A 27,323-nucleotide genomic window follows, 5' to 3' on the forward strand; every position below is an offset into this window, starting at 1 on the left:
TGTAAGAATAATAATGCATCAGATAAGATAGACAAACAGTAGTTGAATGAAAGCAACTTTGCCAGTGTTGCACTATAATGGTGACCCATTTTTTAACTTCATTAAGTTGTGTTTTTTTTTTGTTGTCCAATTAATAGCGTGGTCAAAGAAAAAGATATTTATTATCCCAAATAACAAAAATGGAATAACTATAACCAATATAATATTTAGAAAATTGCAAAACACAATTAATTATTGGATTTTAGGTTAAAATATGAAGAAAATTTAAATTCCCAGCAATCGGATAAAAATGAAATTAAAAACAATATTTGTCAAAATTAACTAAAAATGGTTTGGGGGGGAAAACCAGGTTTTTTCCAGTTTTTGCTACACTTTTTTGTTTTCAAATACTAATTCAAAGTAACTCTTCAACGTTTACACTTTAATGTTGAACAATTTTTTAACTTCATTAAGTATGTTTTTCTTTTGTTTGTCAATTAATAGCGTCGTCAAAGAAAAGATATTTATTAAATCAAATAACAAAATCGAATAACTATAAATAATTATAATATTTAAAAAATTTCAAAAACGCAATTAATTATTGATTTATAGTTAAAAGATGAAGAAAATTTAAATTATACAGCAACCGATAAAATGAAGTAAAAACAATATCGAGTCAAAATAACTAAAATTGTTTTGGCGGGGAAAACAGGTTTTTCCAGTTTTTGGTATACTTTTTTGACGTTAAATACTAATTTACGGCAATTTTATACAACATTTTCTTTCTTTTTCTTCGCCTGTGGCAATGTCAAATCGCCAGTGCAATTTTGAATAAATTATTAAATATTTCCACCTCCATCTCCTCCAACTACTTGCCGATACTACTTTTCAGTATGGGTAAGTGTAATAAAATCATTTTAATCAAGACTAACAATTTTTTGATAATACTCTTATAATATGCTAATTTTTATTAATTGCATTTCTGTCCTGCCCAAAAGTAATTTACTAAAACTGAAATTATAAATAGATGGACGTTAATAATTGCTCATCAATGAATCCAGTAATGTGTTTACTTTAGGGAGTAATGCGTAGTTTAGTGGGAAGCATTTTTGAAAATTTCGGCGTAATAATCAGTCGCACACGGTTTATGATAATTTTTGAACAGCGCATTTGTCCAGGGTTGTGTTAAATTAAATTTATTTCTTCAATGCCAATTTCCAGTTGTTCAAACTAATCACTTCTACCAAACAGATCGGTTCGTCCATTTTTTATTATTAAAATTGCTGCGCTTCATTTTTTGCTTTTTTTAAATTCACAGCTTGCTATGGAATTTCCAAATTTTGTCTAGTTGTTGAACAGTTAAATTTAATGTTAGTTAAGTCACTTCTAACAATTATCTAAACGGTTCATTATGAATAATAATATATTAATTTCCATTTCTATCAGTTTGCTGAACGGTTGAACTTTTCAGATACTTTGTTTATTGTATAGCAATAGTGCCGATTTTACTTTTTTTCAGTTTATTGTGTTCATTGCCTGAATTTTTGCTTTTAAATCTCCTTTTAAAATTTGCATACTCATCTAGCGAATTTACATTAATTCCAATAATCGTTTTCGTTGCAGTAATAGCAACGTTGACTTTCTCTATCGTCGATGATTCTGATTGGCAGCTTGGTTTGCATTTTCCAACCATGTTCTCGGTTTCAATTAAATCCACTTACTGTTTGCTTCATCATTCTTCTTCGCCAGATTTCTTTCTGCTCACAGGCACGGCCTGAAATGAATTCTAATATTTATACTCATATTTCTTTTTTCAACATTTTAAATAAGATTTATGAAGAGCAGAAAAATGTTTTTAATAATGGAAAATGATTCCCTCGAATTTTCAAATCAGTATCAGGGCAAAATTGTTTGTCGTTTCCAAATGTCAGTCGATATAAACGACACAAAAATTTGCATACGAGACTAATTTTAATTTCGACTTTTTGGTCTTTCAGTGGAATGAAAGTTTGCCGTGATGGACTGAAACAGAAGGCCGTTTGCCAATGAAAAGCCGGATGAGCTCGAAGAAAATCGATTTACTTGTATTTTCATTTTTTGAATGTGATTCATTGTTTATTGGAAATGCACAATAAGAACGACGGCTTTCAACTATGAGAAATCATTTTGTTTGGTAAGCAACATTTTTTCATTTTGGCCCTATAATATAGTTGAGAATGGTTATTAAACCTGCAATTTATGAATATGTCGAATTCATATTCAATTTCAAGTGTAAATTAACAAGCAGTTTATTTATTAGTAGATTGAAATGTTGAATAAGTGAAATATGCAAATGATTAGTTGCTTCGTAAATTTAAATTTTTAAAATGACATTATCAAAGAGAAAACAGTATGCATTTTCATTAAAAGAACAAAAAATTCAACGTTCAGCTTTTATGCAGTTAGTCGAAAGTCGAAGAACGCTCAGCGCACATTATGCAAATTACTTTTGTCTAGAAATTGTTTCACCAATAGCAATGTGTCTGCTGCCTGTTTTCTCGACTGACGTCAGTAGTAGTTCGGTGGTGCAATTTTATACTTTTCCATGCATATTATTATATATTATTTATTATTTATTATATTAATAACTGAAAATTAAATTATTTTTTAATTCAATCAGTGAAATGAAAATTCGCTGTTATGAATTAATATTGTGCACGGCGTTGTGCATGATTACTGCCATTTGCCGGGGTCATTTTTATTTTCTCTCACGATTGTTCAATTGTACTTATGTATAGATATGGAGTAGATTATTTTTTCTATCCTCATTTTTATTTTTTAATATTTTAAATAAAACGTAAGGAAATGGAAAAAAATTAAAATTATAATGCATGGTCATTTTATTCAAAATTTGTAACTTTCATTTGCATTTATTGTCAGTCAGTTTGTGAAGCACCTGTTATACGAATGCTGCTGAATAGCTGCTGTTGTTTTTAATTATCACGAGATGAATGATATCTCGCATGCGAGACCAAATCCAAATATGCTTTGTAATCTTTATTTCAATTCACTTTAGGCTGCTTGGAATGAGACTGAAGCAGAAGAAGATTTTTTCATTGAAAAAAGCCCGATGAGCCTGAAAAGTCAGTCAATAAATTTGATCATCGTCTATTGGAACAGCACACAAATGGGATTGAAACTTTGAATTCATGGACAAATTCACCGATGAGAAGGCGTTTAATTGGGTAAGTTTGTTTTTTCTTTTCAAGTTGAACGGTGTTTAAAACAAAAACTAGCTGCACTGTAGTAGCATAACTAGAAAATGCAAAGCCAGACATGGATACTGTACTTTTTTTTGAAATTTTTGTTGCAAGTTAAGAGCGATTGGTTAGGTGGTTTTTCTTTTTGAATTTTCCACAATTAGTCAGTTTTACAAGTGAAACGTGCACAGGAGGAGGTTGGAATTCATTTTCATACACTAAGGCGACAGATTCAATGTTGAGTTTGAAAATAACACGGCGCGCATTATGCAAATTAGCTTTCTGTAAAAATTGTCTTCCCAGTGTACACATTGCGTCAGTGACTGTTAATTGGATAAAAAAAAGTTTTCTCTTCTGCTTGTCTTGGTGTAAATTTTGCCGCATTTGGTGAATAGATAATGCTTTTATTTTATCAGTTTCAAATCTACAAGCGAAAACAGAAACTGTTTTATGCGTTGTTTTTTTACGTTTCAATTTCTTTTTGCGAGACTTCAAATAGTGTCATTACTTTTGAAATGGGTGCTTTTTGTTCGATGAGGAAAAAAGCATATTGAGAAATTCGCTTACAACAAATCAACAACTGTTGTTATGTAAATTTTATTGCCAACTCACATTGTCCAAATGCCATTCATCATTGCGTGCCTATGCCGATTATATTTAGTGATGATAGATGTTGAAAATTGTCGAAAAGCTCAGAAAGAGCCACCACAAAGAGAAATAAATGATCTGCCTCCACATGCGAGATGTTGGTGACAAGAAAATGGCTACTAACAAACTGGCGTACAGTTTTTCATCTGGAAGAATGAATATATTATCGTGGAAAATTTTAAAAATGAATCAGCAAATAAGCTGTACAAAAATACAGTAGTCATGAAAAAAAAGAAAATCAATGGATTAATTCACGTGTCTTCGTTCGCGTTTATTCCATCAGGTGGGGGGGAACCGGCCTTTTCAAGTGCTTTTATCGCCTCCAGACTTGAATAATAGATGATATTCCGTATCTATTTTAAATTTGAAAATTAAATAGATAAATATTAAAATTAAATAGCTCTGAATGCAGTTTGTTACCTGAAGCTGGTCGCCACGATTGATGTGTTCGAATGATAGTTTTTGTAGTTCGTTTGAAATTTTTAAAGAACGATTAATCCCTTCCGGCGAGAAGAATTCCAAGGTTGCTGTGACGCAGCACTGCAAATTCAAAACCTTAAAAAGAGAAAGTAATAAATATTGGAAACGAATTCCAAATATATACAATTTTGTAAGTGCAATTCTGAATCATACTTGATGCGCAGCGCCAGCCGGAATAAATACCGCCTCGTTTCGCATCTGCAAAAACATGATTGGCTGAATGCCACGTCTTACAAGATCAGCTCTGGCAGTGGCATCGAGGTAACATGTACCGTCATGAATCGGATCGTAATACACTATAGGGAGGTTGGCGAAGTGCTACAGTGCAATGAGAAATATGATAATAACTAATACATATCCGAAGATTACAACATACTGAATTTATATATTTTCGGAGATTGTTACTATCGCTCGGCTTGAAAACAGTCCACAACGCGCCAACATCTTTGATTCTTTCTCTTGCCATATTCATCGTCTGCTCATCCAAGCCTTCACGAGCCAAGTATTGCAAAATACCTACACAAAACACAACCGTTAGTGTTTTAAAAAAATAAATAAAAACAAGCAAAAAGTCAAGATATGATACTTTCGTGCATTCGTCGTTTTGATATGTTCTTCGGAATACTCGTCCAAGTCAAAATGTTCAAATTGTCGTTGACGTCACTGTGCAAATTGGTGGTAGCGATATTCATGTATGGAATCATTTCTGCAGAAAGGGTAAAAAACAATATGATCTCAAAAAAACACCCACTGGCAACAGGGGCCACTTGTTACACACCGTAGCCGATGCAGAGCTTCAGTTCGAGATCCGGCTTTAACACATGGTCCGGCAGTGCTAAGGCCAAATTGAAAGCGGCGTTCTTGTGATCTACGTAATTCGAAATGGGAATGGCCGAATAAAAATCTGCAAATGTAGATGGAAGCAATTGGGCAAGCCCACCGTTTCTCGGCCAATCTTGGAGCTGAAAGCAGCGGCAAATTTGAAATAAATCCACAAAGCCGTAGCAGTCAGTATGTGAGCAGACTTTCAACTTTCTAGTCGTATTGTACTTGTTAGGGTTGCGCATGCGTTTTCTGCGGTCCTCGAATCCATCCCAAAATTTCGAATAGGACACACAGCTGAGCACTTCTTCGGTGGAACAGTCTGTTATCTCATATTGCACTGAAGTCGCGTTGCCTTGTTGCCGTCGTAAATAGCTCGGTCTCCAAAATTGAGATGTCGTCTTCACATTCTGTACCACTACCGGCTTTAGAAGGGAAAACAAGTGACAAGAATTAGGGTGTGATAAAAGGTTGGACAAATCAAAGCAACCGAATAATCACCAAAGCTCGTCGCCAATGCTTGCGGAAATGGGCAATGTTTTCCTCTCTGTACGGCTGTTTCAATATCAACAGCTTGCCATTGTTGGTGAAGCAGTGTTCGACATCTGGAAGGGAATTATTGCCCAATTCGGTGCTCACTTGGCGAATTTTTGGCGAAGCAAACTTGCGAAATTTAATTTGCAACTGCTTTACAGCTTAAAAGAGAAAAACATATCTAAGCGAATGAAAATGAATCTCTTTTTAGAACACAAAAAAATTATTATTATTTTCACTCACTGTCGTCTATTTTCAACGGATGCAAATTATCATGACAATAACAAAGTTCCATCATGGATGGATGGTGAATCGGCGTCGACCGATCCGTGCACAGATACCATAAGTAGTCATCACACATGCCATCCACTTCATTGGCTAAATGATACATACGCACATTTGAAAGCAGAAAACAACTGTAATATTCATCGATCGAATGGAAATTTTAAACCAGCTAACCATTAAGAGAAGCGCTTAAACGCTCACGGAAACACGTCATGCATACGCAAAAGCCACATTTTCGGCACATTGTGTGCAAATTGAATATTGCCAAGAAGCATACATCGCATATTACATCATATCTGATGTTCAATTTGAGCGGAATATCCTTGACAGATCTAGCTGTAAATAAAGTTTATTATTTAATGGAAAACAATCAGTCAATCAACATATATATATGCATACCTGTAGCTTTTCTGTATTCATGTCTGAAATTTTTCTCCGCTTTTAACATTTTCGAAAATGGAAGTCGCGTATAAAATAATGTATACGCGAACTGTTCAGCAGTACATTGTCTGGGTGTAACAGGGATTTCAGAATTCGACTGTATCAGAACAAAATTGGAATTAATTTCAATTGATCAATTTCCTTTCACTTCACTTCTGGAAAATGTTACCTCGTCCGTTTCGTCTGCATTCTCCAGCTGCACTTTGTAACACTTTCCGCTGGTCGGAAAGCGATACTTGCCCTTTTGAGTTCCATAGCCCACTCTACAAAAATCTCGCCGATCACACAACAAACAAAATTCTATTTGCAAAAAAACAACAATTTTTGAAAAAATATTATTACTTGCGAAAATCTATAAATCGGCACAGCTTAGTAAAGTCCATCGGATGATAATAGCATTCGACACAACGAGGCAAAATTTCTATTTTAGTGCAAGGCTCACGTTGAAATTCATAACAATCTTGGGTATCTTAAAAAACAAAATTTACACATTTCCTTTTCTGCGTTTCTTTTGCAACTGATAGAATCGGGTAAATTTTGTTCTTCTCTTCATTACCAGTTGGCATTAATTTGATCGGTTTTCCATTCGAATGAGCAGCTCCTACAAACAGACATTCTCATTTGTACGTGGAAAAAATATCTACTTCTAAGCGTATATATATATATATATATATACTTGTTGTCTCAGTAGGGTGATCTGCAGAATCATGTTCAGTTTCTTCTGCAAAAGAACAACTTACAAATGATCCACAATTGAACAAAAACAATTCGTTCTCACCCGAATGATTATTCTCCTCTTCTCCAAATGGGAAACAAAGAATAAAAAATTAAAAATAAATTCGAATGCACACAACGATCGTATAATTCTTACCACATGCAAAAAATTCAGATTCAGTTTCTGCATCCGACGATACATCTAGAATAATTTGTATTTTTTCCATTACTTTACAATACAAACCAACCCACTATTCCACATGCGTCAAACCTTACCAGTATCGGAACAATTTTCTGAAGATGGGCTATCTGTAAAAAAAAAACAAATGCAACTGTAACATCAGCGAGTGTAGAACAAAAGGTGAAAAAGTCAACGTTACCCAATGAGCTCTCATCTTCGTCCGTACTGGTGCTGTCTAAATGAAAATTAACATAAAATTAACATTCAATTTACTAACTACATATATATATATATATATATATATATATATATATATGTAGTTATATGTGGTATATATATGGTGTTTTTCGAACTCGCTTCTGCTGCTATTACCACCATCAACACGTAAAAAGTAAAAATTCAACGACTTTCTTATCATAAAAGTATTAATACTCAACTATACCTTCCATCGATTCATCATTTTCACCTGAAATGAAAATAATTTTTTTCAATACAATAATATACGTGGCATAAAATATTTAACGGCCAACTTTGAACTTTACTTTGATTTGTCTGCACGTTTTCACTGTTTCCATTTTCTCCTCCTCTTCCGGATAAATCCTCTTCGTCTTGTTGATCATTTCTACGATTTCGCTTAACTGGAGTAGCCATATCTGAAAATATAATTTCAAACAATATGAGGGAATAGTTTAAAGGAAATTAAACAAAAAAAAAGATCAACAACGTCGAATTAATCTCGTTTGTAAAGGGAAATTTGTGTATTATCAACACGCGGGGAACAATTCGGCGGATATCGCTTGCAAATTTACGACCGAATTGTTAGCTTGGTCAATTCCAATACTGACACCAACGGCGCGTTTATAAATTGTTCCACTAGGCGAGCACTCACCAGTGAAAATATTCACTTAATCAATATCAAATTAACAAATCAATTAATCTAGATGTAAACGGATGTAAGCGTTCAACGGCTTATGTTTCTTCTCTATTACGATTATTAGCGGGCCATTTGTACGATGACGACAACAAGCGGCCCAACTGAAGGCTTGAATATATTGATCGAATTCAAAACCGGTTACGTTTCCATAGCAACCATTTTAGAGAAAATTTTAAAGTCAAACAAAGCCGAACGATGCTTAAGACGGAAAAACAAATTTCACAACAACACAATTCACACCAATTTCTTCTCCAATCATTTTTCATAAATAAGCGTTGCAGTCGGTATTGAAAGTTGGCAATTGCTCTCGGCTTTTTTGTATGCAATTTTCAATTTAACAACAACACCACACACGTATATATATATACGTGCCGTCGCTAGCCTGCAGCTAAAGCGATCTTCTTTACTCGCTTGCATCATTTCAGACAGAAGAAAAACCGAATATCTAGTCTCTTTACGGCACGTAACAACCCACCAACCCTAGCAACGTACAAGCGAGCAAAAACAAGCCAAAACAGCCACCGTTGTAATTCTAATCTAGATGTTGCTGTATGCATAGTTTTCTTCTTCCAAGCATTGCATTATCAAACGCCCAATTTATCGCTTATCGCCGCGACTATCATGCTTCAAGATCAGCACAATTTCTGAAGACCAAACAGCACCAATTGCAACACTGTGCTTTTGAATTCACAATCAAAATAATTTTTTTTGCTTTTTCGCTGCAAAAAAATATATTCAACAAAAAAATACCGAGCTCAACTTAGCTCACGCAGTGCAATTGGAGAACTGACATGTGCTGTTTGTTGTCGCTGACTATGAAGATTATGAAAAAAACAAGGCGCTTTTGCAACAACGATGAGATTGGAAAAATTGATAATTTAAAGTTACAACAAGTATAGGATTCACTGCTTGTGCGAATTACTATTGGCAAGATGCGAACTAGCTAATGGAATATTGAACTGGGAATTGAACGAGCGTGAGAACGAACTTTTGGGAGAAGAAATTTAAATTTCAAAAAAAACCTCAAACCAAAGAAAAGTAATTTGACAAAAGAAGCAACCGTTGTTGAACAACAACAAGCTGGTAAAATCAAATTGAAATTTCAACCAAACACTGTTCATCAACAACGAACGTTACGTTTTAAAAGTCAAACTTTTCGCATTAAATATGAAAATTATTCGAACTATCGAACCGATTGATGATGAAAAAAACAATATGCAAATTGGAAATGGTGAATGAAAAAATGAACTGCTTTTTTTCTAGTACACTTTTTTTTGAAAATGTACTACACTCACTAACAGAATTGTCTATTTCAAATTGAAGTGAATTTTGCTCGTGAAAATTATCAAATCAATTTCACTAATTATATTTGAAATTTCGAAAAGAGAATTATTTTGAATAATAGAATACTGATATTCTTATCTGAAATTGCCTTTACATGGGACAGTGTGAAATGTGAACAACCTATTCGTGCATAACAAGACGCACAGGCTGAGCGAGTACGAGGGGCCTGACTTGGCAGAATTTTTCTGACCAATAGCGAACCCGTATTATAAACAGCTGCAATGGAAGTTTCTAGAAAATTTTACAGTAAAAACAATTCGCAAGTGTCATTGAAAAGCTGTCAATTTCGGTTTAATCATATATTTATTATAATAATTAATTAAATTAATAATTTTTATTATATTTTATGTTAAAAAATATATTTAAAATTTAATTAAAAAATTACATATTAAAAACACGAAATAAATGTGAAAACGGCTTTCTATATGCGAATCAATATTACAGCCAATCAGAACAGAACCAATCAGAACAGTGCATTTGTTGAACAGTTAAACAATGTTCAAATTATTAAAATAATAACATTTAAATATTCCAAAATAATATTTAAATTAATTTTTAATGAAGAAAAAATTTTTATTCTATTTTATTTATGATAAAAAATGATGTGGTTTTTTGGTTACTAGTATCCTGAAAATCACAAAACTTTACTGTTGCTTTTTTCATTCTCCTGTCTTTTCAGTTGTCGTCGTGGTATTGTTCTTCGGGCTGTTGTTTGTGAAGTCACATCACCAGTTGTAACTTTTCATATTCTTGCTAATTTTTTAAACTTTTTTGACATTGTATCATTTTTATATTATATCATTTGTTTTTTTGTTACAGAATCAGTCTCGTGATGGAATTTACGTTGTCACCGTCAGAAGAAGAGTTTGTCAATTTTCCTGATTACATAGCCACTATTGATAACGATATGTGGAAGGAACAAGGCTATGTAAAAGTGGTGGCCCCAGAGAAATGGAGAAAAAGTATCGTTTATGATAAGACAGCCATAGATAATATGACACTTGAAAAGTATGTTGTTATTGGATTCTGGAAGTCTTTGCCTGTAGATTTAATGTGTTTTTGATTTTTACATACACACACACACACACACACATATATATATATATATATATATGTGTGTGTGTGTGTGTGTGTGTGTGTGTGTGTGTGTGTATGACTGTAAGTATTAATGTTTTCTTTCTTTCAGAATTAACACACAAGTGCTGAGCGGCAAAAAAGGGGTATATAATTTGGAAAATATACAAAAAGTTGGTACGATGAGTGTGATGCAGTTTGAAAAATCCGTTGCGCCGTATAACAGGAAGATTCTTTTAAAACCGAATATGGATACATTGGCTAGCTATGAAAAGTAAATGAACATTTTTAATATCCATACTTAATGGAGATTAAAAGCTCTGATAAAATTCAATTTATTCATAAGTAAAAAAAGGAATGAAAATGATTGATGAGTAATATAAAGGAATTGTTAAATAAACATTTAAATTTACTTTAAAAAACTTTATAGTTTCATGTTAATTATTTTTCATTGCATGCTATTTTATTAGGAGAATAGATTTAAGTTTTAAAAATTCTAATGTTAATGTGTCTTTTCAATGGAAAATAAATTTTTTATACGGTACCACCGTTTCTTAATGTTGAAATTAAGTAATCATCATGTTTTTAATTGAACTGTTGGATGCATTAAAACATATTGCACATGAGTTGAAAATAATTTTTTCGTATACTAGTAAAAATAGTATTTTTATTTTTTTACTTTGTAAATCGGTTGATAAATTTGATAAACGGAACTACAGTAGTTTTTCAGATAAATGATTTTTAAGTTCAATTATGTTATGATCATTTACAGTGAGCATTAGGGCATGTTTTTAAACAGAACTGTAGTATGGAAGGGCTTGTTTAGCTGGTGAAATTTGCTTAAATATATTTGAAAATTTTTATTTTCAGAACGTTTTGGGATAAAGTGACTAAAGGAAATTTGATGTATGCAACAGATAAGTTGTGTTCATTGTTTGATGAAAACACCAATTTGTGGAACATCAGTAAGTTGGGTACATTTTTGGATAAAATTGTATCCTTTAACGGCGTGACAAAACCATATCTTTACTTCGGCATGATGAAATCTATGTTTGCTTGGCACACTGAAGACATGGATTTGCCATCCATTAACTATTTGCATTATGGTTATCCTAAATTTTGGTATGTGATTCCATCTGCGTATAAAAATGACTTCGACTGGCTAGTTTCTCAGTATTTTCCGGCTACTGCTTTGGAATGTGATGGTTTTATGCGCCATAAAAATATAATATTCAGTCATTCGAAAATTAGTTCTGCTGGCATACCGGTTCGACAGGTAGTTCAGCTACCCGGAGAATTTATTCTCACTTATCCTGGCGCCTATCACTCTGGTTTCAATTTGGGATACAATTGTGCAGAGGCAGTAAATTTTGCAATGAAAAGCTGGATTGATTATAGTTTGAAGGTTAAGTTTTGCTTGTGCGGTCACTCGACAGTTCGTTTCGATATGGTGACTGTTTTGGATAAACTTTATCGAAGTGGTGAAATTAATTTGGAAGAAATGGAAAAATGTAAGTTTTTTTTTATCGCATTCAACAACGAAGATAATTTCCATTTGTTTCCTTTCCGTTTTTTAGATTATTTTGAGAACAAATCTACACTTCATCCTGGGAACAGTAAGCTGGTTCCGTATCTGAAGTCAACTGAACCGGCCGTTGAAAAGATGGAAACTGGTGAGTTGTATTTCTTGGTTTTCTTCTGTTTTGTACAATATTTTCAGTTGAGGTGTTTATGAGTTTTGATAAAATGCTGCTTTAGACAGTGAAGACTATTGCGTGATATGCCGTTTTTTTATCGACGGTGAACAGTTCTTTTTGCAAGGCCGAATTCCTCATGATGGGACATGCGTTTTGTCGGCACTGCATTTCGGAGATTCTGGTAAGCGTTTGTTTCTTTATTGCCGAATTATTTTTTGAAAGGAAAATTTTTTATTTTCAGTCGATGTGACCAAGAAGTTGGACAAATTGTTGTGCTGTTCACGTTGTCATGTTCGTGTTCATGCGAGATGTTACCGTTGTACTGATCTTTCGGATGATTCGGATTTGGCAGGTTGGTTGTGCGATGTTTGCAAGGTAAACAACAACATGTTTTGCCGATTGTATAATTTGCGATATGTGAAAGCATCGATCCGGATAATTTATTGGGCATATTTTTTTGCTTTGTTTGTTTTTCAGTATCAAAAAGGGAAAGTAGTTTGTAAACTGTGCGGCACTAGTGATTCAGCATTGTTGGAATACAAGAAGAGCAAGTTTTGTCATGTTCAGTGTGCACTGTTGTCGCAGAATGTGCGATTCGTTTGCCCATCATCGCATGGAGGCCAAAAAATGATCTTTCAAAAGGTGAATTGTGTATATATTATCGGCGATTGTATTATTTTGTTTGTTCATCCGATTTGGGCGCATTCGGTTGAAATTTTAATTTCAAATTGTATTTACAGGCACCCCTCCGAGGGAGATGTGATTATTGTGATGAGAATAAAGGAACGTTGATTCGTTGCTCGGAGGAGAATTGCAATGCGATTTTTCATCTGCACTGTGGACGTCGTTTGGGTGTCAAGTATGAAGTAGCAGATTTCTTGACAAATTCTAAGGGTATCCATATCACTTGTGAAGCGCATTCTACTAAATTTGAATCCTATGTGAACAGACGCGTTATTGTTCAAGTGAGTCATGACCACGAGGAAATGGGTAAGTTTTGATGATAATTTAAATTTTTAATAATTGAAAATTCCATTTTCTTCTTTTCTCTTTCTCTCTCTCTCACTCACTCTCTCTCTCTCTCTTTCTCATTTCCAGGTTATATTGAGGATGAGTATGAATCGATTGTGTATTTGGTTGACTTTGAGGACGGATGTTATTCGGACGTGCTCGACGATGACATTGTAAGTTGTGACTGTCCGAACCGCAATGAGAAAGATCACATTCATGGTGTTGGTGCCCGAGTGGTTTTGAATTGGATCGACGGTAAAAGTTACAGGGTGATTTTACGCAAGGCCAGGAACGAGGTGTGCTATTCTGTGATGTTGGAAAAAACGAACAGTGTCATCCATGTTACTCGTTCTGATTTCACTCTGGCGCCCGAATAGGAGCAGTATTCTAATTAATTTTGCCGTTGAATTCTGTGTTCACGATCAATTAATTATAGATATAAAGATAGACTTGCTTTTAATGATACATCCAAATTAGATGTATTTATTAGATTGTTCATCTTGTTAACTTTAGAATGATGAATAAAAGCATTTTGTTGAATTGTTTAATTGGGAGAAAAGAATGCGATTTTATTATTTTTTGTTTGCATCGAAAGCATCGATTTCAATAATATATACACAATTTCTTTTTTCTACATTTTTTAAAGTGTACAGTCTGCAGCTATTCGGTGACGACGTAGGCTCAGCAAATGAGTGAAATTTCCCTTAAACATGTTGTTATCAATTCATTGGACAATTGGACAATTGAAAATGTTTGTTTTCAATACAGAAAGAAATATATTTGCATGAAATTGTGATAAACTTTTTTTTCATAAATTTTTTATTCAAAAAAAATTGCAGACACATTAACAAACAAAAAACTTCTTTTGTTTATTTTTTAATGTAAAATAATTAAATTAAAAACAAAAAGAATTAAATGTAAAAGTTTTGTTTACTACAATTACAGTATATATAAATTACCGTATAGTAACAGAACATGCTTATACTTTAATCCTCACGTTTCACAGTGGTTCATGTATGTTAATTCCGGTTAGGGCGTGGTTTTTTTTGGTTTTCATTTTATCGAAATTATACTTCGCATAGTTTAATTTCACAAGCAAACAACCGAATCTTCCTTTTAGCGAACTGTTTTCAAGCAATAGCCGTTGAAACTTTGTTCTGCACACACACACGCACGCTCACACATCCATTTGATGTTTTTGAATTTATGTTAAAATTGATTGCATTTTATTTCTTTTATTTTTGCTTTTACTCACTTTATGAATCATTTCTTCCATTATGAGTATGAATGATTTCGTTTTCACTTTTTTGTTACAAGTTGCGTCATCTTTGTAAACGTTAATTTTCCCAATCGAATCATCAGAACGAGCGCAGAATGGACTGCGCAAAAGTTCAACTGTCGTTCGTTTTTGCTTACATTTTTGTAATTTTTGACACTGTTCTATTCAGTGTCAATTTTTGCTGAATAATATTAATTTTCTTTTATAATTAATTGTTAAACAATTTTGTTTTTCTCTATTATCATTTTGTTGAGTGCATCAGTAAGTAGTGTTGGAAAACATTGAAGCGTTTGTTCATTTCAGTTGATTTGTTGTTTTTGTTTTTAGTTTTTACAGCAGTATGGCTTCACTGGAAGGTATATTTTATCTTTATTTAAACTGTTGGAGGTGAATGAAATGTAATTTTTTTAAAGATATGATTAATGCTCTGTTCGAAAGCGCTAATGACAAAGATGATTCTGTGGTGGAAGCGGTTTTTACTTCGCTGAGAACAATCGGTCTAAATCAGCCGGAAACATTTTTGCTTTTGTCACACAACTTTCTGTCTCAACAAACAAAAGTGAGTCCAACTGAAATGGTGATACAAGGCACAATTGCGTTCTGTTTGTAACATTGCATTATCATATTATTTGTAATTTTATTTAATTATGTATTTATTTAACAGCGAATAGGAGTTGTAAAATTTTTTGAATTATCTGTAAAGTATTAAAATGATTTTTTGTAGATATTAAAATCGCGTCTTTTGTCTAAAAAGGGTAAAGGAATTACGTTTACTTTTATCGTGTAAATGATATTGTCAGTATGAGTTTCCATAGTTATTTTTTTAAACTAATTTTAAGCTTTTTTGTGCTTTTACATTTATTACTTTATACAGTTTAATGGTTTTTGTAAAGAAATTTTTATTGGTTTTTTACTGCTGGAGTACGTGTTGTTTCTTGACTTACTGTAGTAATAATCAAGTATTATAATTATAACGATGCGTACGTTCGTCGAAAATTTCTATGAACTTATTTGAAAAATTAAAGATGAGTTTTTAATATTTAATAAAGAATAATTTAAATGAAATAATATTTAAAATTGTTATTCAGATCAGTTTCAAACATCGCGAATTGATATTGAAATCGATGAGGTATGTTTGCGCGGAAAATTTGGCCTCCATTTCCAACAGCACGATTGCATTGGTGATCAGTTTATCTACGCAGGAGATCACACAATCGAAAGTATGACAAAATTTGTATTTTATTTTTACTGAAATTTCTTTTTGTTCTCGTTGAAAAACAAAGGACTCTTCCGATGATTGGCAAACTACCAGCTCTTCAATATTGGTAGTATTGAGCAGAAATCATTGCAAATCTGTTGTTGATTGCATTATGCAAAAATTCCAAGCCGGCCTTCCATTTTGCCACATTATTATCAGCACACTGGGCGAAATAGCGTTGACCAATCGTGAGGAGCAAATTTATTCATCTGAACAAGATGCATCATCTTCTACAGTGGTGTGTAAATAATTGATGATGATATTTCAGCTTTCGATTTTTGTCCCAATTTGCCGGAAGTGTTGAATCGAATTACAGCAATGATGAGCACACTGAAAACAGAGTCTGTCCGAATTGTATCCGCTACAGGTAATGATTTGAATTGTTGTTCAACAAGTGATGTTCTTATGTGATGCAGGTATACGAAAGCTCGGCGAAGCGTATTTGGAATTTTTGGCCAGTGGATGCTCGCAGTCCCATTCCGAAGTTGTGGATCCGTCTGCTTCGTTTGTCAGCATCTACGATCACGTGATTTCCACTTGGCTTCCTTCAAGAGATTATAAAGTGACTGTTCTGTTCTGTTTTGTTCTGTAGCTTGTTTGTGTTTCATATATATATTCTTCTGTTTATTTCTGTTGCACAGTTACGTTGTGCGAACTTGCACATGTTGGGCGTCTTGACGAATTTTTTGCCGGTGGATCGACTGAGAGAAGAAACGTCAAAGTTGATCCGGATGATAGCACCGACTCATTGGAAAACCACTGATCCTGTTCTTTCGATAGAGGTATATTATTCAACATTGTCTCGTCAACTGCTCGAGATTATTGTTCTGAATTTCAGGCACTGTGCCATATCATACAATCGACTAACAAATTTGATTGTCAAATACCTGATTCGGTGATAGATCATTTGTTATTATGTATGATCTGTCAGGTATGTTGTATTGTTTTTTTTCAAAGCTCACTGACTGGCTACTGTGGTGTTTGATGTGGGTGTGATTCAGGTTGGCGCAGCGTCGCAGGTGAAAAATGTCCAAAATCTTCGATATCAGGGAGAAGTTTTGCGGTTCTTCAGCTACAGCAGTAAAAATCATTGAAATCGTTTGCCATGCTGGAAAAACATTTTAATTTTAATATGATATTTTTTTTCAGCGGAAAAATACCAATCTCGACTTTGTCGTATTTTAACAGACAAACTGTTGAGTGGCCAGGAAAAGATTCGCTGTGATGTGTTGCTGATTTTTAAACATTTGATTAATTCCAGTTAGTGATTTTGTTTGTTTGTTTGTTGTGGAACAGAGTTTAAAACTTTTTTTTTCCTATTCAGAATCATTATCCATAGACAATGGTCGGCAAATATTGGCAACGTTGAGACCGTTTCTTACCGGAGAGTTCAGAATCAGCGTTTTGGTAATTTGATAATTTGATGATTTATGTTTTTTTTTGTTCATTTAATTTCATCCCCAAATCGTACAATGAACTGAACCGTATATGTTTTATGGTCTAGATGAAGAATTACATTTTCTATTTGCTGGTTGCTCTCCTCGAAGGTGAATATATTGCGCCCGATGGAAGTGAAATTTGCGTTCATTTCATGCTTCGTCAGTTGATGGAGAACAACGAATCAGGAAACGTAGGCGATATTATTTTAATCATTTGCAGCTTGAGGTACTTGAATTCAAGTATTTTTATTGTTTTTTTTTTGTTCAGCCTGGAAAAACCAACTCGATACCATTGGTCCAGGCGAACAAGAAATCTCAATTTTGTCAGTCGATCTGTTATTTAATAAGCAACGTTCCAAGTACTGAAGCGGTGAGCGGCTGCGGTTGTTGTTTATTTTTTTTCTTTATCACTGTTAATTGATGATTTATTTGATCCAGATATTTTGGCCGTTATTGTTTCGATATCTTTGCTGGGAAGAATATACTGAGCTGCTCGATGAAATTTGCAAATATTTGACCATCATTGCTAAACGAATGAATTCTACAGATCGTTTGACCATAGAATACTCAAATGGAGATGGTCTGTTTGATCATTTCAATTTATTATACAATTGAATGTTTTTTGTTTTAATTTAAACATTGCAGAGGGTTGGCCAAAGTCTCATGAGATATTTGCAAGATTGTTGGTGTGCCTTGGGACACCGTTCAAGAAGAAAATTTTCAACCAGAATGTGCTCGAATTGCTCGAGCAGATATCTTTGTTGTTCTTTCCTTTACTCGGCAAAATCTGGCCCGAACATATTAAACGTTTCCACCGAAGATTGGCAGGTTCAGTCACACGGATATTTATTCATATTTTTTGTGGGGGGGGGGCGGGGTGTAAATTTTTGAAGATTCACCAAAAATAGTTGTTTTTTTTGTGTTTTTCAGAAGAAAATTTCAAATGCGACGATCAGTGGCGAAAACAGTTGGCCGAAGTAAGTGGACCAAAACCATATGCTTGGGGAGGGGGGAGGGTTTTTTTCCAAATGTTGTCAGGTAATTGTTGTTGTTTTTTTCAAGTTTTTGACCAGAACGTTGAATTTTGTCAACAGCCACGAGTGGGTCATCAGTTTGGCCGCCGCCCTTCGCACCCACTTCGATTACTACCGCTGCCACGAAGAAGCCAAAGTTTGTTTGTTTTTTTTTTGATTTTTTTAATTCAAATTTAAATTTTTTCCTTTCCGCAGAGGGTGTGTTTTATGTGCTTTGGCATCACGCTTTCCAAGATGCAGGCGAGTACACTTGTGGTCGACTATTTGCAGGCGATTTTTGACAATACCAAGCACAATTCCATCATCCAACAGACGGTACGTTTTGGAGTGGAAGTTTTTTATTTTTTGGTTTTGTCCACCTTCAGTATCCCATTTTTTCAGAGCTGCGCCGAAGCTGTCGGCTACGTGGCACAGAGCCACGTGGACATTGTGTTGACTAAATTGGAAAACGTCATGAAAGATGACAACGCCAGAATATTGAATGACGTTTTTGGATTTTTCAGAGTAAATTTTTGAATAACATTATTATTATTATTATTCTTGTTGTTGTAGTTTTATAATTTTTGCATTTTTCTTTCTCTCCTCTGCAGGATGCTCTAATGTGGAAGCCGTCAATGGATGACGAGTTTGTAAGCATGCGCTCGACGGTGCTGCTTTGTTACGGCTACGTGGCGCTCAATTGTCCGTTGGGTCTGTTGGTGATAAAACTTGAACATGTGATATTGCGTTGTTTGAGTAATTTCTTTCGGCAGGTTGAGGTGATTGATGATCAATCTGATTCGATTCGATTCGATTCGATTCGATTTTTAATTAATCCTCTTTAAATCAAATTCAATCCAACGCTTGTTGTTCTGTGTTTAAGGATGGAGAGGTACGGAGAAGTTTGTTGATTTCAATGAAACTGATCGCCATAGCCGTGCATCCATCACGAATTCAGTACAAATTTCCAATCAGGTCCAAACTTCTCCACTATGTGATGGTAATATATATATATTATATGCATTAATGATGGGATTCTTTTTTGATTTGCCTGTATCGACGAAGCGTCTGTTGCTTACTGTTGTTTGCTTATTATTTTTCTCACTCTCTCTTTCTCTTCACTTGAGGAATATATCAAATTCGAAGGACCAGAGATGGTGCACACGGATCTGCGAAAATTGGCCATCGAAGCCGCAATAGAGCTCGGGTATCATCAATTTGCATATTTATGAACAAATTGCGAAGAAAGAAAGAAAGAAATAAAATTCATTTTTTCTGTTTATTAGCAAACTCAATCCACCGTTGAACGAATGCAGTATTCAGAAAGTGGGCGCAACTTTTGCCGGTGTTGTTCTGCCTTTGGTAAAAGTTGAAGGCAATTCAGAAATACAGGTTCGAATTAATTTCTGTTGAAATATTGTTGCTTTGATTGTTGTTGTTCTTTGATGTTATTTGAATAATTTTTAGACCTTGGTTGACGATTGTTTGTTGCAATTCAACGCGTGGCTTTTGGAAAATTTGAATCGAAACATGACCATTAATCAATTGGTCACTTTGTTGGAAGTAATAATTATCGAATGATTGTTGTAAATGCTTTTTTCATTCATTCATTTTTTTGTGTAGTTATTTTTGCCGTGCATTGCTTCGAAGAATCCGATTGAACGTGAACGGGCGATGGAATGTTGTAAATTGTTGTTGAAGCACTTTTTCGAGCACGTCGATCTTGTCTTGGGGGTATGCATGGTTTTTCAACAATTGTGACTGACCATCGTCGGTCAGCATCATCATCATCATAATATATATGTTGAATAGAATTTTTTATTGAGCTGTACTTTTTTTTGTGATTTTAAGCAAGCGTTGTCATTTCGGATGTTCGGCTTTATTTTGGCGAAGTTTGCACCGAGAATGTTCGATTCTTCGTATCACGTTCGTGTTGCTTCGTTGGAATGCATCTATTGGTTGTTCACGATTGCAACCGCAAATTTGGGTAAATTTTTTTTGGGCACTTTGTTTGTTGCCGATCGACCGACCATTCATTCATTTTCTTTTTATCACCAGGCCATGGAAGATGTTATCAAGATATTATTGTGGAAAAATTCAGACAACATTCAGAATTGTTGGACTTTTCATTGCCTGATTCTCAAGCTCGACTGATGGAAACTTTTTGCGAAGTAATAGTTGAAATTTTTTCCAATTTTCCCTTCTTTGCTCTTTCCTCCCCCCCCCCTAACTTTTCACTCTTCTGACAGGTGATTGAACAACGTATGCCAGTTCAACACGTGGTAAGTTATACGTTCGCACTGATTGAAATGTTGATCGACGACCAACCTTCGGTATCTTGTGCAGCGGCTGGCCTTTTGAAATCCATCGTAACCAACCAAAGTTCCGTGATTGCTTCTGAGGTTGGTTGATATTGTGGAGGAATTTAATTTTTCTTCTTTTGCATTCTTTTGGTGCTATTATTAATTCTTACGATGTTGCTGTTATCTCTTCTTCTTACAGACATATTCGCTATTCCACGCGTTGATGAATAAATTTAACAATCGAAATATGTGCTTGCAAACGTACGTCGAAGCTTTGCAAGCGTTTTGTGAAATCGCCCGTCATCAAACTACCCTTCTGTTAAATTGCTTGCTCAGAGAATCTTTATCTTTTAATCGGTGAGTGTGTGCCATATGTTGGGAAAGAGGGGATTTTTCCCTTCCATACTTCATATTATCATAATAATATAATAATAATAATTATTATTATTATTATTCAGCGTTGTTTGCGATTGTTGGCGCGTTTTGAGTCGCGATTCGAACATGTTCATTATGGTTATGGGACATTTGTTCGAACCGATTGAAGCCGAATCTGATTCGGAACATGTAGATTTCCCGTTGACCGAACGTCCAACAGTACCGTTGTCTTCGATCGTGGCCACGGCCGCAATGAAAGAAGCAATTCAAGCAAGTGGCTATTTTTTTTCTTCTTTTATTTATTCTTATCATTTTTTATTTTCACACACAACAGGGCGTCGAGTCGAACAGCGTCTTGTTGGAATGTTTTCCAGAACTGTTGGCCACGTTGCTGCTCCAGTGCGCCAGGACCGCCGGGGGCGTGATTCGTCCACGTGCAGTCGTCGGGCACAATTTCACCCCCGACCCGAATATTGGGTGCGGTTCGATCGCCGTCGCCGCCATAAGGGCGCTGTTGGTTCGCGCTCGTCTGGACGACGTGGTGCTCGCGTTGACCGAAGCTGACCGTTGGGACGATTTTGACCACCAGTACCATTACCCGGATGCGGTATTTGTGTTGAGAACGGAACAGTTTCTGTTTATTTGTTTGTTTATTTGTTTGTTTTTCAAGATTTATGAAATTTCCAATGCGATCGGAATCTATTATCCGGAATCGTTGCCAGCCATTTTTTCCCAGCTGAAAATGTTCTCGAATCCGGACAGTGGCCGCAGTCGGTTGGTTCTGGCTTGCGTGTTCAGCGCATTTGTGAAATTTTGCAACTCCAACCAAGAACTGTTCGCCAGGGCAGTTGTCGACGACCTGATGAACAAGTTCACCGACCGGGAACTGCTAATTCGAAAAGTGAGCAACAACAGACAACAGCACCCAACTGCTGAGATATTATTATTTTCTAAAAATTTAAAAATTTTTACTGTTTTTTTTTCTTTGAAATACAGATGGCAGCAAGAGGGTTTGGCAATATGGCCCACTGTGATACTAGACTACTTAACTCTTTTTGCGACTTGGCCATTAATTTATTGATTGCAGGTTTAGAAGACGCAAGCGATTTCAAAGGTGCAAATTTTTGAACTGGAAAAAAAATCGTCAATCAATTTATCATTACTATTAGCGGAGAGGTATTTTATAATTTTTGTCTTTTTGTTTTGCAGATGAAATTGCTTTTGAAGCTATGCAGGGCTTAAGCAAATTGACCGCAAAATGTATGCCGGATCAATTTGCCAACGTGCTAATTACCGTAGTCTTAGCAATACGCCCATTTTTTGAAAAAGTACGCTCATTGATTGGCTGATTTTTTTTTCCACTTTAAATCTGTTCGAATTTTATTCTTGCTTTTCAGGAAAGCGGTGCCATTCGTTCTGTTGCTTTCAATCTGTTGGGCAACATGAGCCGTTTCGGAACAGATCGTAAATTTTTGGAACAAGTTCACGGTTGCATGATTTCTGTATTGTTGCACTTGAACGACGAAGTCGAAGATGTCTGCACCGTACGGACGAAATTTATTATTCTCACGGAGGTTTTTTTTTTCTAAAATGTCTATGCAAATTTCAAGGCAGCAGCTTTCGCTTTGCAAGAGATGGTGAAATTGTTGAACTGCGAACAATTGACTAAATTGTCAGCTAAAGCGAATCAAATTGGAAAAGAAATAACATATGCGGAATTTTTGAAAGAATTTGCCTCTATTTTGGTCTGTGAAATATATATATATATATATATATATTCTTCTTCTTCTTCTTTTTGTTTCCTCACACTCATTCGATATATTTTTATATGTAAATTACGTTTCTGTTTTTTCTTCAGGTATCTTTTACAGAGCAAGTTGATTTGTACGCTTTGAACTGTTCCAACTACTTCAAGAGTGCTTCATCGAAAATGCGTTGCAACGCGACTTTGTTCATTGGTATGAGTGTTTTGATTTTTCCAATATTTATTTATTTATTTATTTATTTATTTATTTTGAAGGTTATTTTCTTGGCGTTGTTCCCGATGATTTGCGAACCAATATTTCGAAAGAGGTGATCTTGAGCGGATTGATCATTTTGTTAAAAGAGCCAGAAGTTGAAGTACGTCGAGCGGCCGCTCTAGCAATGTCTTACCTTTACGCGTACTGAAATCGATTCATTTGTACCTTGGAATCGTTGGGATTGTGATTCCAAGTGGAAGAAGTGCTTTTTATAAGTGTAAATTCTTTTCCGTTGTTGTTTGCAAATGTGAAAATCAACTTGCGCACTGAATTACACTGATTCCATTTATTACTTTATCAGAAGATGGATAATTTTTATTCATGCTCCATCCCATCACCAAGCAGTTGTATGTTGTTGTAGTATTTTCTGTTTTTGTTTTCGCTATCTCTGAAATCACTCACTTCCTGCTCACCACAACTCCAATACGTGTATTTTTTTTTTGGTCCCTGAAGCTGCTGCTGTGTTGGCTTTCCGATGGAAAATGTGGTAGCTTCTTCTTCTTCTTCTTCTGCTTTTTTTCATTTTTCTGCCAACATTTTTTACTGCTCATTTCCCGATTCTCTCACGTGCATATTTTTTCCCGCATTCTCTCTCTCTCTCTCTCTCTCTCTCTCTCGAACATATTTTTTACTCACCTGAATTTCCACTTGTGATCATTTTGTTTTTTTTTTGTTTTTTCCTGATTTTTATTTCAAATTTCTCCATACTTAATCCACATTCAATTTTCAATGATTTTCCAGTTGTTCAGTCGCCGTTTTTCAACTTTTTCAAATGCCAACCAATATTTTAATTGTTCATCAGAGAATTTTCCCATTTTATCTATCCTATGATCATCTTCAGCACACTGAAAGTTGTTGAGCTATTTTTCTTACTGATCATCTGTGTCGAGCTTATTATTATTATTATTATTATTATTGCCATTCTTTTTCTTTTCCAAGTCATCAGGCAGTTTTATTTCCATTTTAATTTATTTTCGCAGATTGGCGGGCATCTTCTCTCTTACTTCATTTATATGTATCTCTTTTATTCTCATGTTATTTGTCATCGTAAAAGTACGAAGAAAGAAGATGTGTATTTTGTTATTATTCTCTTTTGGAACTTTTTCTATTTTTCTCTCTATTATTGACGTTTTCCATTTATATATTTGTCCATGATGATCTATCTATCCATTTGGATGTGAAATTTGTACATCCCGTGTTTCTTTCTATATTTATTCAGCTTTTCAAAAAATTGCAATTTTCTTCTTCCTCTTCACTGTGAAAATTTATGATACAGTATCTATCCGTTTTCATATAAACAACAAACGAAAAAACAAATAAAATAAATTCCACCTGTACACGTGATATGTGGAGTGTGTTCAAAGAAGTGATCAATTTCTAGCAGCAGCATTGTTTGCAGCTTGATTTTATTTGTACCTTGTGCAGAGGGTTTTTCAGAAGACGATTTTGGACGTCGTCTATTTTTCTCATTCATCATCAAAGGCAAAACAACAAATCAACTGAAGTCGAAACTATAATAAATTCGCTTCTTCTGTAAAATAATTTGGCAAGCATTCCATTTATAAATAAATAAAAACTGAAAGAAAAATCAAGATTGTACGAAATTGTGGAAAAAAGTGCTATTAGAAATAGTGCACACAGCGTGTATGTCGAATGAGAAAGAGAGAGAGGAGTTGTGTGCTTGTTGCTGTGATCTTGTCTTGTGGTAAAAAAGCAACCTTTATCTTCTTGTTTTGTTTTGTTTTTGCTCTTTCTGTGCTTTTTTCAGCCGGATGTATGTTTAAAGTGGACAACAACTTTTGATTTAATATATGTTTCATATGTTTGTTGTTGTTATTGACAAAGCCAGAAAAGATACTACTTGTACAGCACTGTGCGGTGTGTGAATGGGAGCGGAAACGGGCGTTGGTGTTGGCTTGTGTGGAATGATGTTCAAGTGGAGACAAAGAGCAACAGCAACATCTACTACCGCGATGGGTCAAGTTGGCTCGTAAGGGGAGCTTGTGCGAAAGAATGGTATGAAAATGGCGAAGAAGAGACGCCGGAACGCGGCCGACATGGACGTGTAAATGACAAAAGTGACCGCGCTGTTCATCAGTGAGAGCAGGTCCATGAAGGCGCCGGATTTTAGGTAAATTTTTGTTCGAAAATCTTTGAAAATTGCCGTGCCGACCAACAGCAGACCCTGGGGCAGTTCGGCGATCAAGAACGCGGCCAGCAGCACGATCAGCATCGGTGTGCTTCGGTCGTAGTCGCGCAGGGATCGGTGTATGGCGCCCGAGCTCATCCGCTTCCGACGGAAACGAGCCTTGCGCAACAGGTGCAACAGCATGCCGATGAGCAGACTCTGGAAGATGCACGGGACCACTTTGAACGAAACCCCATTGCACCAGAAGGCGAACTTGAGCAAGAGCCGGTCGTTCTTTTGCGCGAACGTCGATATGCTGGTCACGTAGAAGGAGGACATTTCGGTCGAATTGGCGACGGTGGCGTTTTCCGTCGCCCAGCGTTGTTCTATTCCAAAAGAGAGCATGGTCGGGATGTCGAGCAGCAAGGCGATCAGAAAAATGGCAACGGAATATCTGGCCGCCGACCGCGGCGAACAGTGCCACAAACTCCGGCGCAGAGCCCTGCGTACCGAATAGACGCGGATACTGGCCAACAGTACGGTCAGCCAGATGCTGGTCGCGTGCAGCACTACCGAAGCGTTCGAATGGAACAGCACGAATATTGCCCAGTAGAACATGCACGACGACGATGACTGATGGAAGTTGGTGATTTGCGACAACGAGAACATCAAGTAAGTTGTCATCACGCAAAAGTCGCATATTGAGATGGCGGTCAAAATGACGTTGGTCGGGCACAGTTTCATGCGCGTTCTGGTCAAAATGACGATGTTGACCAAGTTGAACAACATTCCCAACGAACAGACGAAACTGCTCAGGTAAGGATGCACGCGGTTGTAGCCTGACTGAAATTGGTCTAGATATTCGTAAAAGCTGACGTTGGACATATTATCCCCTGGTTGTGCCCGCGCTGTCTGTCTGTCTGTGTGTCTTTATTCGCTGACTAAGCCATCACTTTTCCTCTGCCATTTTTTCATCTCTCAATTCATCTGTCGCTTTTCAATTTTCTTTTAACAATGTTCTTCAAATCCTCTCTTTCTGCACTTTCTTGTCTGAAACAAACAGTCAAAGTCTGTATATTAATTATATAAGGTATGTGTAATAATTTCTTTGTCAAAACAACACAAACGCAATGTTGGTTGGCTGGCTAACTTGGGAAAAAAAGTCGACGCGATTGCATCATAGGTATGTATTATACCTAGTTGTGTGTATATATATATGTGTGTGTGTGTGTGTGTGCGTGCGTGCAAGGGGGGAGGGGGGAAAAGTTGAACGCTGAACCAGCCAACCAACCAACCACTGGATCGATAAAGGATATAACCGCGTTCACTGCATACGTGCACTGATTTCTTCTAATCGTCCCAGTGGAGATATTACTGCTTTTAAAAACATTGGAAACGGTTTGACGATTGAAATCAATAGCGCATTTATTTCAGCAACCGTGGAGGCAATGACCGAGGGGGAAAACGAAACTGAATTGTAAACTCATCATGGTTGAAGAGGTGTGTTCTCTTTGAAATTGCCGTTCTCTGCAGCACAGTACAACACGCTGGTCGAAATTCCAAATGTAATCCACCTCCCCCCCCCATCGCCCCAAACTTGTTCCCCGTTGAATTGCAGCATCCAAGTAGAAATGAAAAAAAAAATTTAAATTTTGTTCACCGAAAACGAAATGCCGTGCTTTTCATTCAACTGTATATTCTTTATTTATTCGATGTTTTTGGTTGGTAATAGTGGATGATTTTTCAGAAAAAAGAAACAAACTAAAAATAATATGCTTGTGCTGAGATTGATTGAGTGCTGAATCTGCAACGTTCTACTGTCAGTTTGGGAGAACAGTTGTGACCGTTGTCATTCACTGTTCAAATGTTCACTTAATTGAAATCTTTGTTGATCATGAGGATTTTTCTTCTCATTCATTCATTCAGATTTTCCCTCACCGCACGATATCGTTGTGGAACATCATCTGAACCACAGCAACTCGAATATAATGAGCGCATCACATGCTGCGCGCAATCGCTATCTCCGTACCTGCGTGTGTGTATGTGTGCGAGTTTTAATTAATCAGTTCCTAATTTGCTGTATTGACATGCACAGTTTTATTTCATCGGCTTGTTGTTGTTACG

The 27,323-nt window shown here is 35.6% G+C and overlaps 8 protein-coding genes across 8 annotated transcripts; 5 read left to right on the forward strand and 3 right to left on the reverse strand.

Moving 5' to 3' along the window:
• Window positions 1–2,345: 2,345 nt before the first annotated feature.
• Window positions 2,346–3,163, forward strand: Tsp_10661 (hypothetical protein). Its single transcript, XM_003373617.1, has 2 exons — window positions 2,346–2,525; window positions 3,035–3,163. Exons 1-2 carry the CDS (start codon window positions 2,346–2,348, stop codon window positions 3,161–3,163), a joined length of 309 nt encoding a protein of 102 aa, XP_003373665.1.
• Window positions 3,164–4,117: 954 nt separating this feature from the next.
• On the reverse strand, window positions 4,118–5,050 carry Tsp_10660 (putative JmjC domain-containing histone demethylation protein 2B). The gene is made up of 5 exons (XM_003373618.1): window positions 4,933–5,050; window positions 4,723–4,862; window positions 4,500–4,664; window positions 4,287–4,406; window positions 4,118–4,219 (listed from the first exon to the last, which is right to left on the reverse strand). Exons 1-5 carry the CDS (start codon window positions 5,048–5,050, stop codon window positions 4,118–4,120), a joined length of 645 nt encoding a protein of 214 aa, XP_003373666.1.
• A 66-nt stretch (window positions 5,051–5,116) lies between these two features.
• Tsp_10659 (conserved hypothetical protein) lies at window positions 5,117–8,814 on the reverse strand. The gene is given in 17 exon segments (XM_003373619.1): window positions 5,117–5,593; window positions 5,670–5,863; window positions 5,946–6,080; window positions 6,162–6,323; window positions 6,387–6,525; window positions 6,598–6,691; window positions 6,771–6,897; window positions 6,985–7,029; window positions 7,105–7,227; window positions 7,300–7,344; window positions 7,391–7,451; window positions 7,467–7,558; window positions 7,766–7,789; window positions 7,866–7,976; window positions 8,093–8,227; window positions 8,273–8,358; window positions 8,696–8,814. The coding sequence occupies 17 exon segments, from the start codon at window positions 8,812–8,814 to the stop codon at window positions 5,117–5,119; spliced, it is 2,169 nt and encodes a 722-aa protein (XP_003373667.1).
• Window positions 8,815–10,433: 1,619 nt separating this feature from the next.
• Window positions 10,434–13,738, forward strand: Tsp_10658 (JmjC domain-containing histone demethylation protein 3A). The gene is made up of 9 exons (XM_003373620.1): window positions 10,434–10,609; window positions 11,546–11,797; window positions 11,912–12,186; window positions 12,253–12,348; window positions 12,614–12,747; window positions 12,850–13,014; window positions 13,113–13,362; window positions 13,471–13,556; window positions 13,652–13,738. The coding sequence occupies exons 1-9, from the start codon at window positions 10,434–10,436 to the stop codon at window positions 13,736–13,738; spliced, it is 1,521 nt and encodes a 506-aa protein (XP_003373668.1).
• A 1,019-nt stretch (window positions 13,739–14,757) lies between these two features.
• Window positions 14,758–19,217, forward strand: Tsp_10657 (conserved hypothetical protein). The gene is made up of 23 exons (XM_003373621.1): window positions 14,758–14,783; window positions 14,990–15,018; window positions 15,076–15,239; window positions 15,387–15,417; window positions 15,751–15,896; window positions 15,946–16,162; window positions 16,189–16,287; window positions 16,337–16,446; window positions 16,562–16,702; window positions 16,759–16,851; window positions 16,922–17,000; window positions 17,070–17,180; window positions 17,245–17,327; window positions 17,431–17,550; window positions 17,580–17,599; window positions 17,628–17,694; window positions 17,798–17,939; window positions 18,005–18,187; window positions 18,290–18,397; window positions 18,422–18,537; window positions 18,589–18,726; window positions 18,775–18,879; window positions 18,984–19,217. The coding sequence occupies exons 1-23, from the start codon at window positions 14,758–14,760 to the stop codon at window positions 19,215–19,217; spliced, it is 2,562 nt and encodes an 853-aa protein (XP_003373669.1).
• A 309-nt stretch (window positions 19,218–19,526) lies between these two features.
• Tsp_10656 (putative HEAT repeat-containing domain protein) lies at window positions 19,527–21,614 on the forward strand. Its single transcript, XM_003373622.1, has 10 exons — window positions 19,527–19,579; window positions 19,659–19,764; window positions 19,840–19,935; window positions 19,996–20,106; window positions 20,224–20,359; window positions 20,431–20,543; window positions 20,622–20,774; window positions 20,875–20,993; window positions 21,134–21,324; window positions 21,385–21,614. Exons 1-10 carry the CDS (start codon window positions 19,527–19,529, stop codon window positions 21,612–21,614), a joined length of 1,308 nt encoding a protein of 435 aa, XP_003373670.1.
• Window positions 21,615–22,070: 456 nt separating this feature from the next.
• Tsp_10655 (putative HEAT repeat-containing protein KIAA1833-like protein) lies at window positions 22,071–23,219 on the forward strand. Its single transcript, XM_003373623.1, has 6 exons — window positions 22,071–22,164; window positions 22,260–22,378; window positions 22,448–22,624; window positions 22,661–22,795; window positions 22,909–23,008; window positions 23,071–23,219. Exons 1-6 carry the CDS (start codon window positions 22,071–22,073, stop codon window positions 23,217–23,219), a joined length of 774 nt encoding a protein of 257 aa, XP_003373671.1.
• Window positions 23,220–24,537: 1,318 nt separating this feature from the next.
• Window positions 24,538–26,377, reverse strand: Tsp_10654 (hypothetical protein). Its single transcript, XM_003373624.1, has 3 exons — window positions 26,350–26,377; window positions 24,790–26,042; window positions 24,538–24,582 (listed from the first exon to the last, which is right to left on the reverse strand). The coding sequence occupies exons 1-3, from the start codon at window positions 26,375–26,377 to the stop codon at window positions 24,538–24,540; spliced, it is 1,326 nt and encodes a 441-aa protein (XP_003373672.1).
• Between the last annotated feature and the right edge of the window lie 946 nt (window positions 26,378–27,323).

The sequence above is a fragment of the Trichinella spiralis genome (assembly GCF_000181795.1).
Source record: "Trichinella spiralis strain ISS 195 chromosome Unknown Scfld6, whole genome shotgun sequence".
Classification (NCBI taxonomy): domain Eukaryota; kingdom Metazoa; phylum Nematoda; class Enoplea; order Trichinellida; family Trichinellidae; genus Trichinella; species Trichinella spiralis.

What these genes read in the sequence shown, in the direction of transcription:
- Tsp_10661 (XM_003373617.1), top strand. Translation starts at nt 2,346, where the DNA reads ATGACATTATCAAAGAGAAAACAGTATGCATTTTCATTAAAAGAACAA. An exon ending in TGCCTGTTTTCTCGACTGAC is followed by an intron (nt 2,526 to 3,034) that starts GTCAGTAGTAGT and finishes AATTCACTTTAG; the next exon opens with GCTGCTTGGAATGAGACTGA.
- Tsp_10660 (XM_003373618.1), bottom strand. Translation starts at nt 5,050, where the DNA reads ATGATTCCATACATGAATATCGCTACCACCAATTTGCACAGTGACGTC. An exon ending in AAAACGACGAATGCACGAAA is followed by an intron (nt 4,863 to 4,932) that starts GTATCATATCTT and finishes TGTTTTGTGTAG; the next exon opens with GTATTTTGCAATACTTGGCT. An exon ending in TCCGAAAATATATAAATTCA is followed by an intron (nt 4,665 to 4,722) that starts GTATGTTGTAAT and finishes ATTGCACTGTAG; the next exon opens with CACTTCGCCAACCTCCCTAT.
- Tsp_10659 (XM_003373619.1), bottom strand. Translation starts at nt 8,814, where the DNA reads ATGCATACAGCAACATCTAGATTAGAATTACAACGGTGGCTGTTTTGG. An exon ending in GATCAAATTAATGCCAACTG is followed by an intron (nt 6,898 to 6,984) that starts GTAATGAAGAGA and finishes TTGTTTTTTAAG; the next exon opens with ATACCCAAGATTGTTATGAA. An exon ending in ATGCAGACGAAACGGACGAG is followed by an intron (nt 6,526 to 6,597) that starts GTAACATTTTCC and finishes GTTCTGATACAG; the next exon opens with TCGAATTCTGAAATCCCTGT.
- Tsp_10658 (XM_003373620.1), top strand. Translation starts at nt 10,434, where the DNA reads ATGGAATTTACGTTGTCACCGTCAGAAGAAGAGTTTGTCAATTTTCCT. An exon ending in TTTGGAAGAAATGGAAAAAT is followed by an intron (nt 12,187 to 12,252) that starts GTAAGTTTTTTT and finishes TCCGTTTTTTAG; the next exon opens with ATTATTTTGAGAACAAATCT. An exon ending in CGTTGAAAAGATGGAAACTG is followed by an intron (nt 12,349 to 12,613) that starts GTGAGTTGTATT and finishes TTTTATTTTCAG; the next exon opens with TCGATGTGACCAAGAAGTTG.
- Tsp_10657 (XM_003373621.1), top strand. Translation starts at nt 14,758, where the DNA reads ATGGACTGCGCAAAAGTTCAACTGTC. An exon ending in GCGTCTTTTGTCTAAAAAGG is followed by an intron (nt 15,418 to 15,750) that starts GTAAAGGAATTA and finishes ATTGTTATTCAG; the next exon opens with ATCAGTTTCAAACATCGCGA. An exon ending in TTTTTTCCAAATGTTGTCAG is followed by an intron (nt 18,398 to 18,421) that starts GTAATTGTTGTT and finishes GTTTTTTTCAAG; the next exon opens with TTTTTGACCAGAACGTTGAA.
- Tsp_10656 (XM_003373622.1), top strand. Translation starts at nt 19,527, where the DNA reads ATGGTGCACACGGATCTGCGAAAATTGGCCATCGAAGCCGCAATAGAG. An exon ending in GAAGCCGCAATAGAGCTCGG is followed by an intron (nt 19,580 to 19,658) that starts GTATCATCAATT and finishes TCTGTTTATTAG; the next exon opens with CAAACTCAATCCACCGTTGA. An exon ending in GATTGCAACCGCAAATTTGG is followed by an intron (nt 20,360 to 20,430) that starts GTAAATTTTTTT and finishes TTTTATCACCAG; the next exon opens with GCCATGGAAGATGTTATCAA.
- Tsp_10655 (XM_003373623.1), top strand. Translation starts at nt 22,071, where the DNA reads ATGGCCCACTGTGATACTAGACTACTTAACTCTTTTTGCGACTTGGCC. An exon ending in AGACGCAAGCGATTTCAAAG is followed by an intron (nt 22,165 to 22,259) that starts GTGCAAATTTTT and finishes TTTGTTTTGCAG; the next exon opens with ATGAAATTGCTTTTGAAGCT. An exon ending in TACGCCCATTTTTTGAAAAA is followed by an intron (nt 22,379 to 22,447) that starts GTACGCTCATTG and finishes CTTGCTTTTCAG; the next exon opens with GAAAGCGGTGCCATTCGTTC.
- Tsp_10654 (XM_003373624.1), bottom strand. Translation starts at nt 26,377, where the DNA reads ATGCAATCGCGTCGACTTTTTTTCCCAA. An exon ending in GCGTCGACTTTTTTTCCCAA is followed by an intron (nt 26,043 to 26,349) that starts GTTAGCCAGCCA and finishes GACCAATTTCAG; the next exon opens with TCAGGCTACAACCGCGTGCA. An exon ending in AACAAAACAAGAAGATAAAG is followed by an intron (nt 24,583 to 24,789) that starts GTTGCTTTTTTA and finishes AATTTATTATAG; the next exon opens with TTTCGACTTCAGTTGATTTG.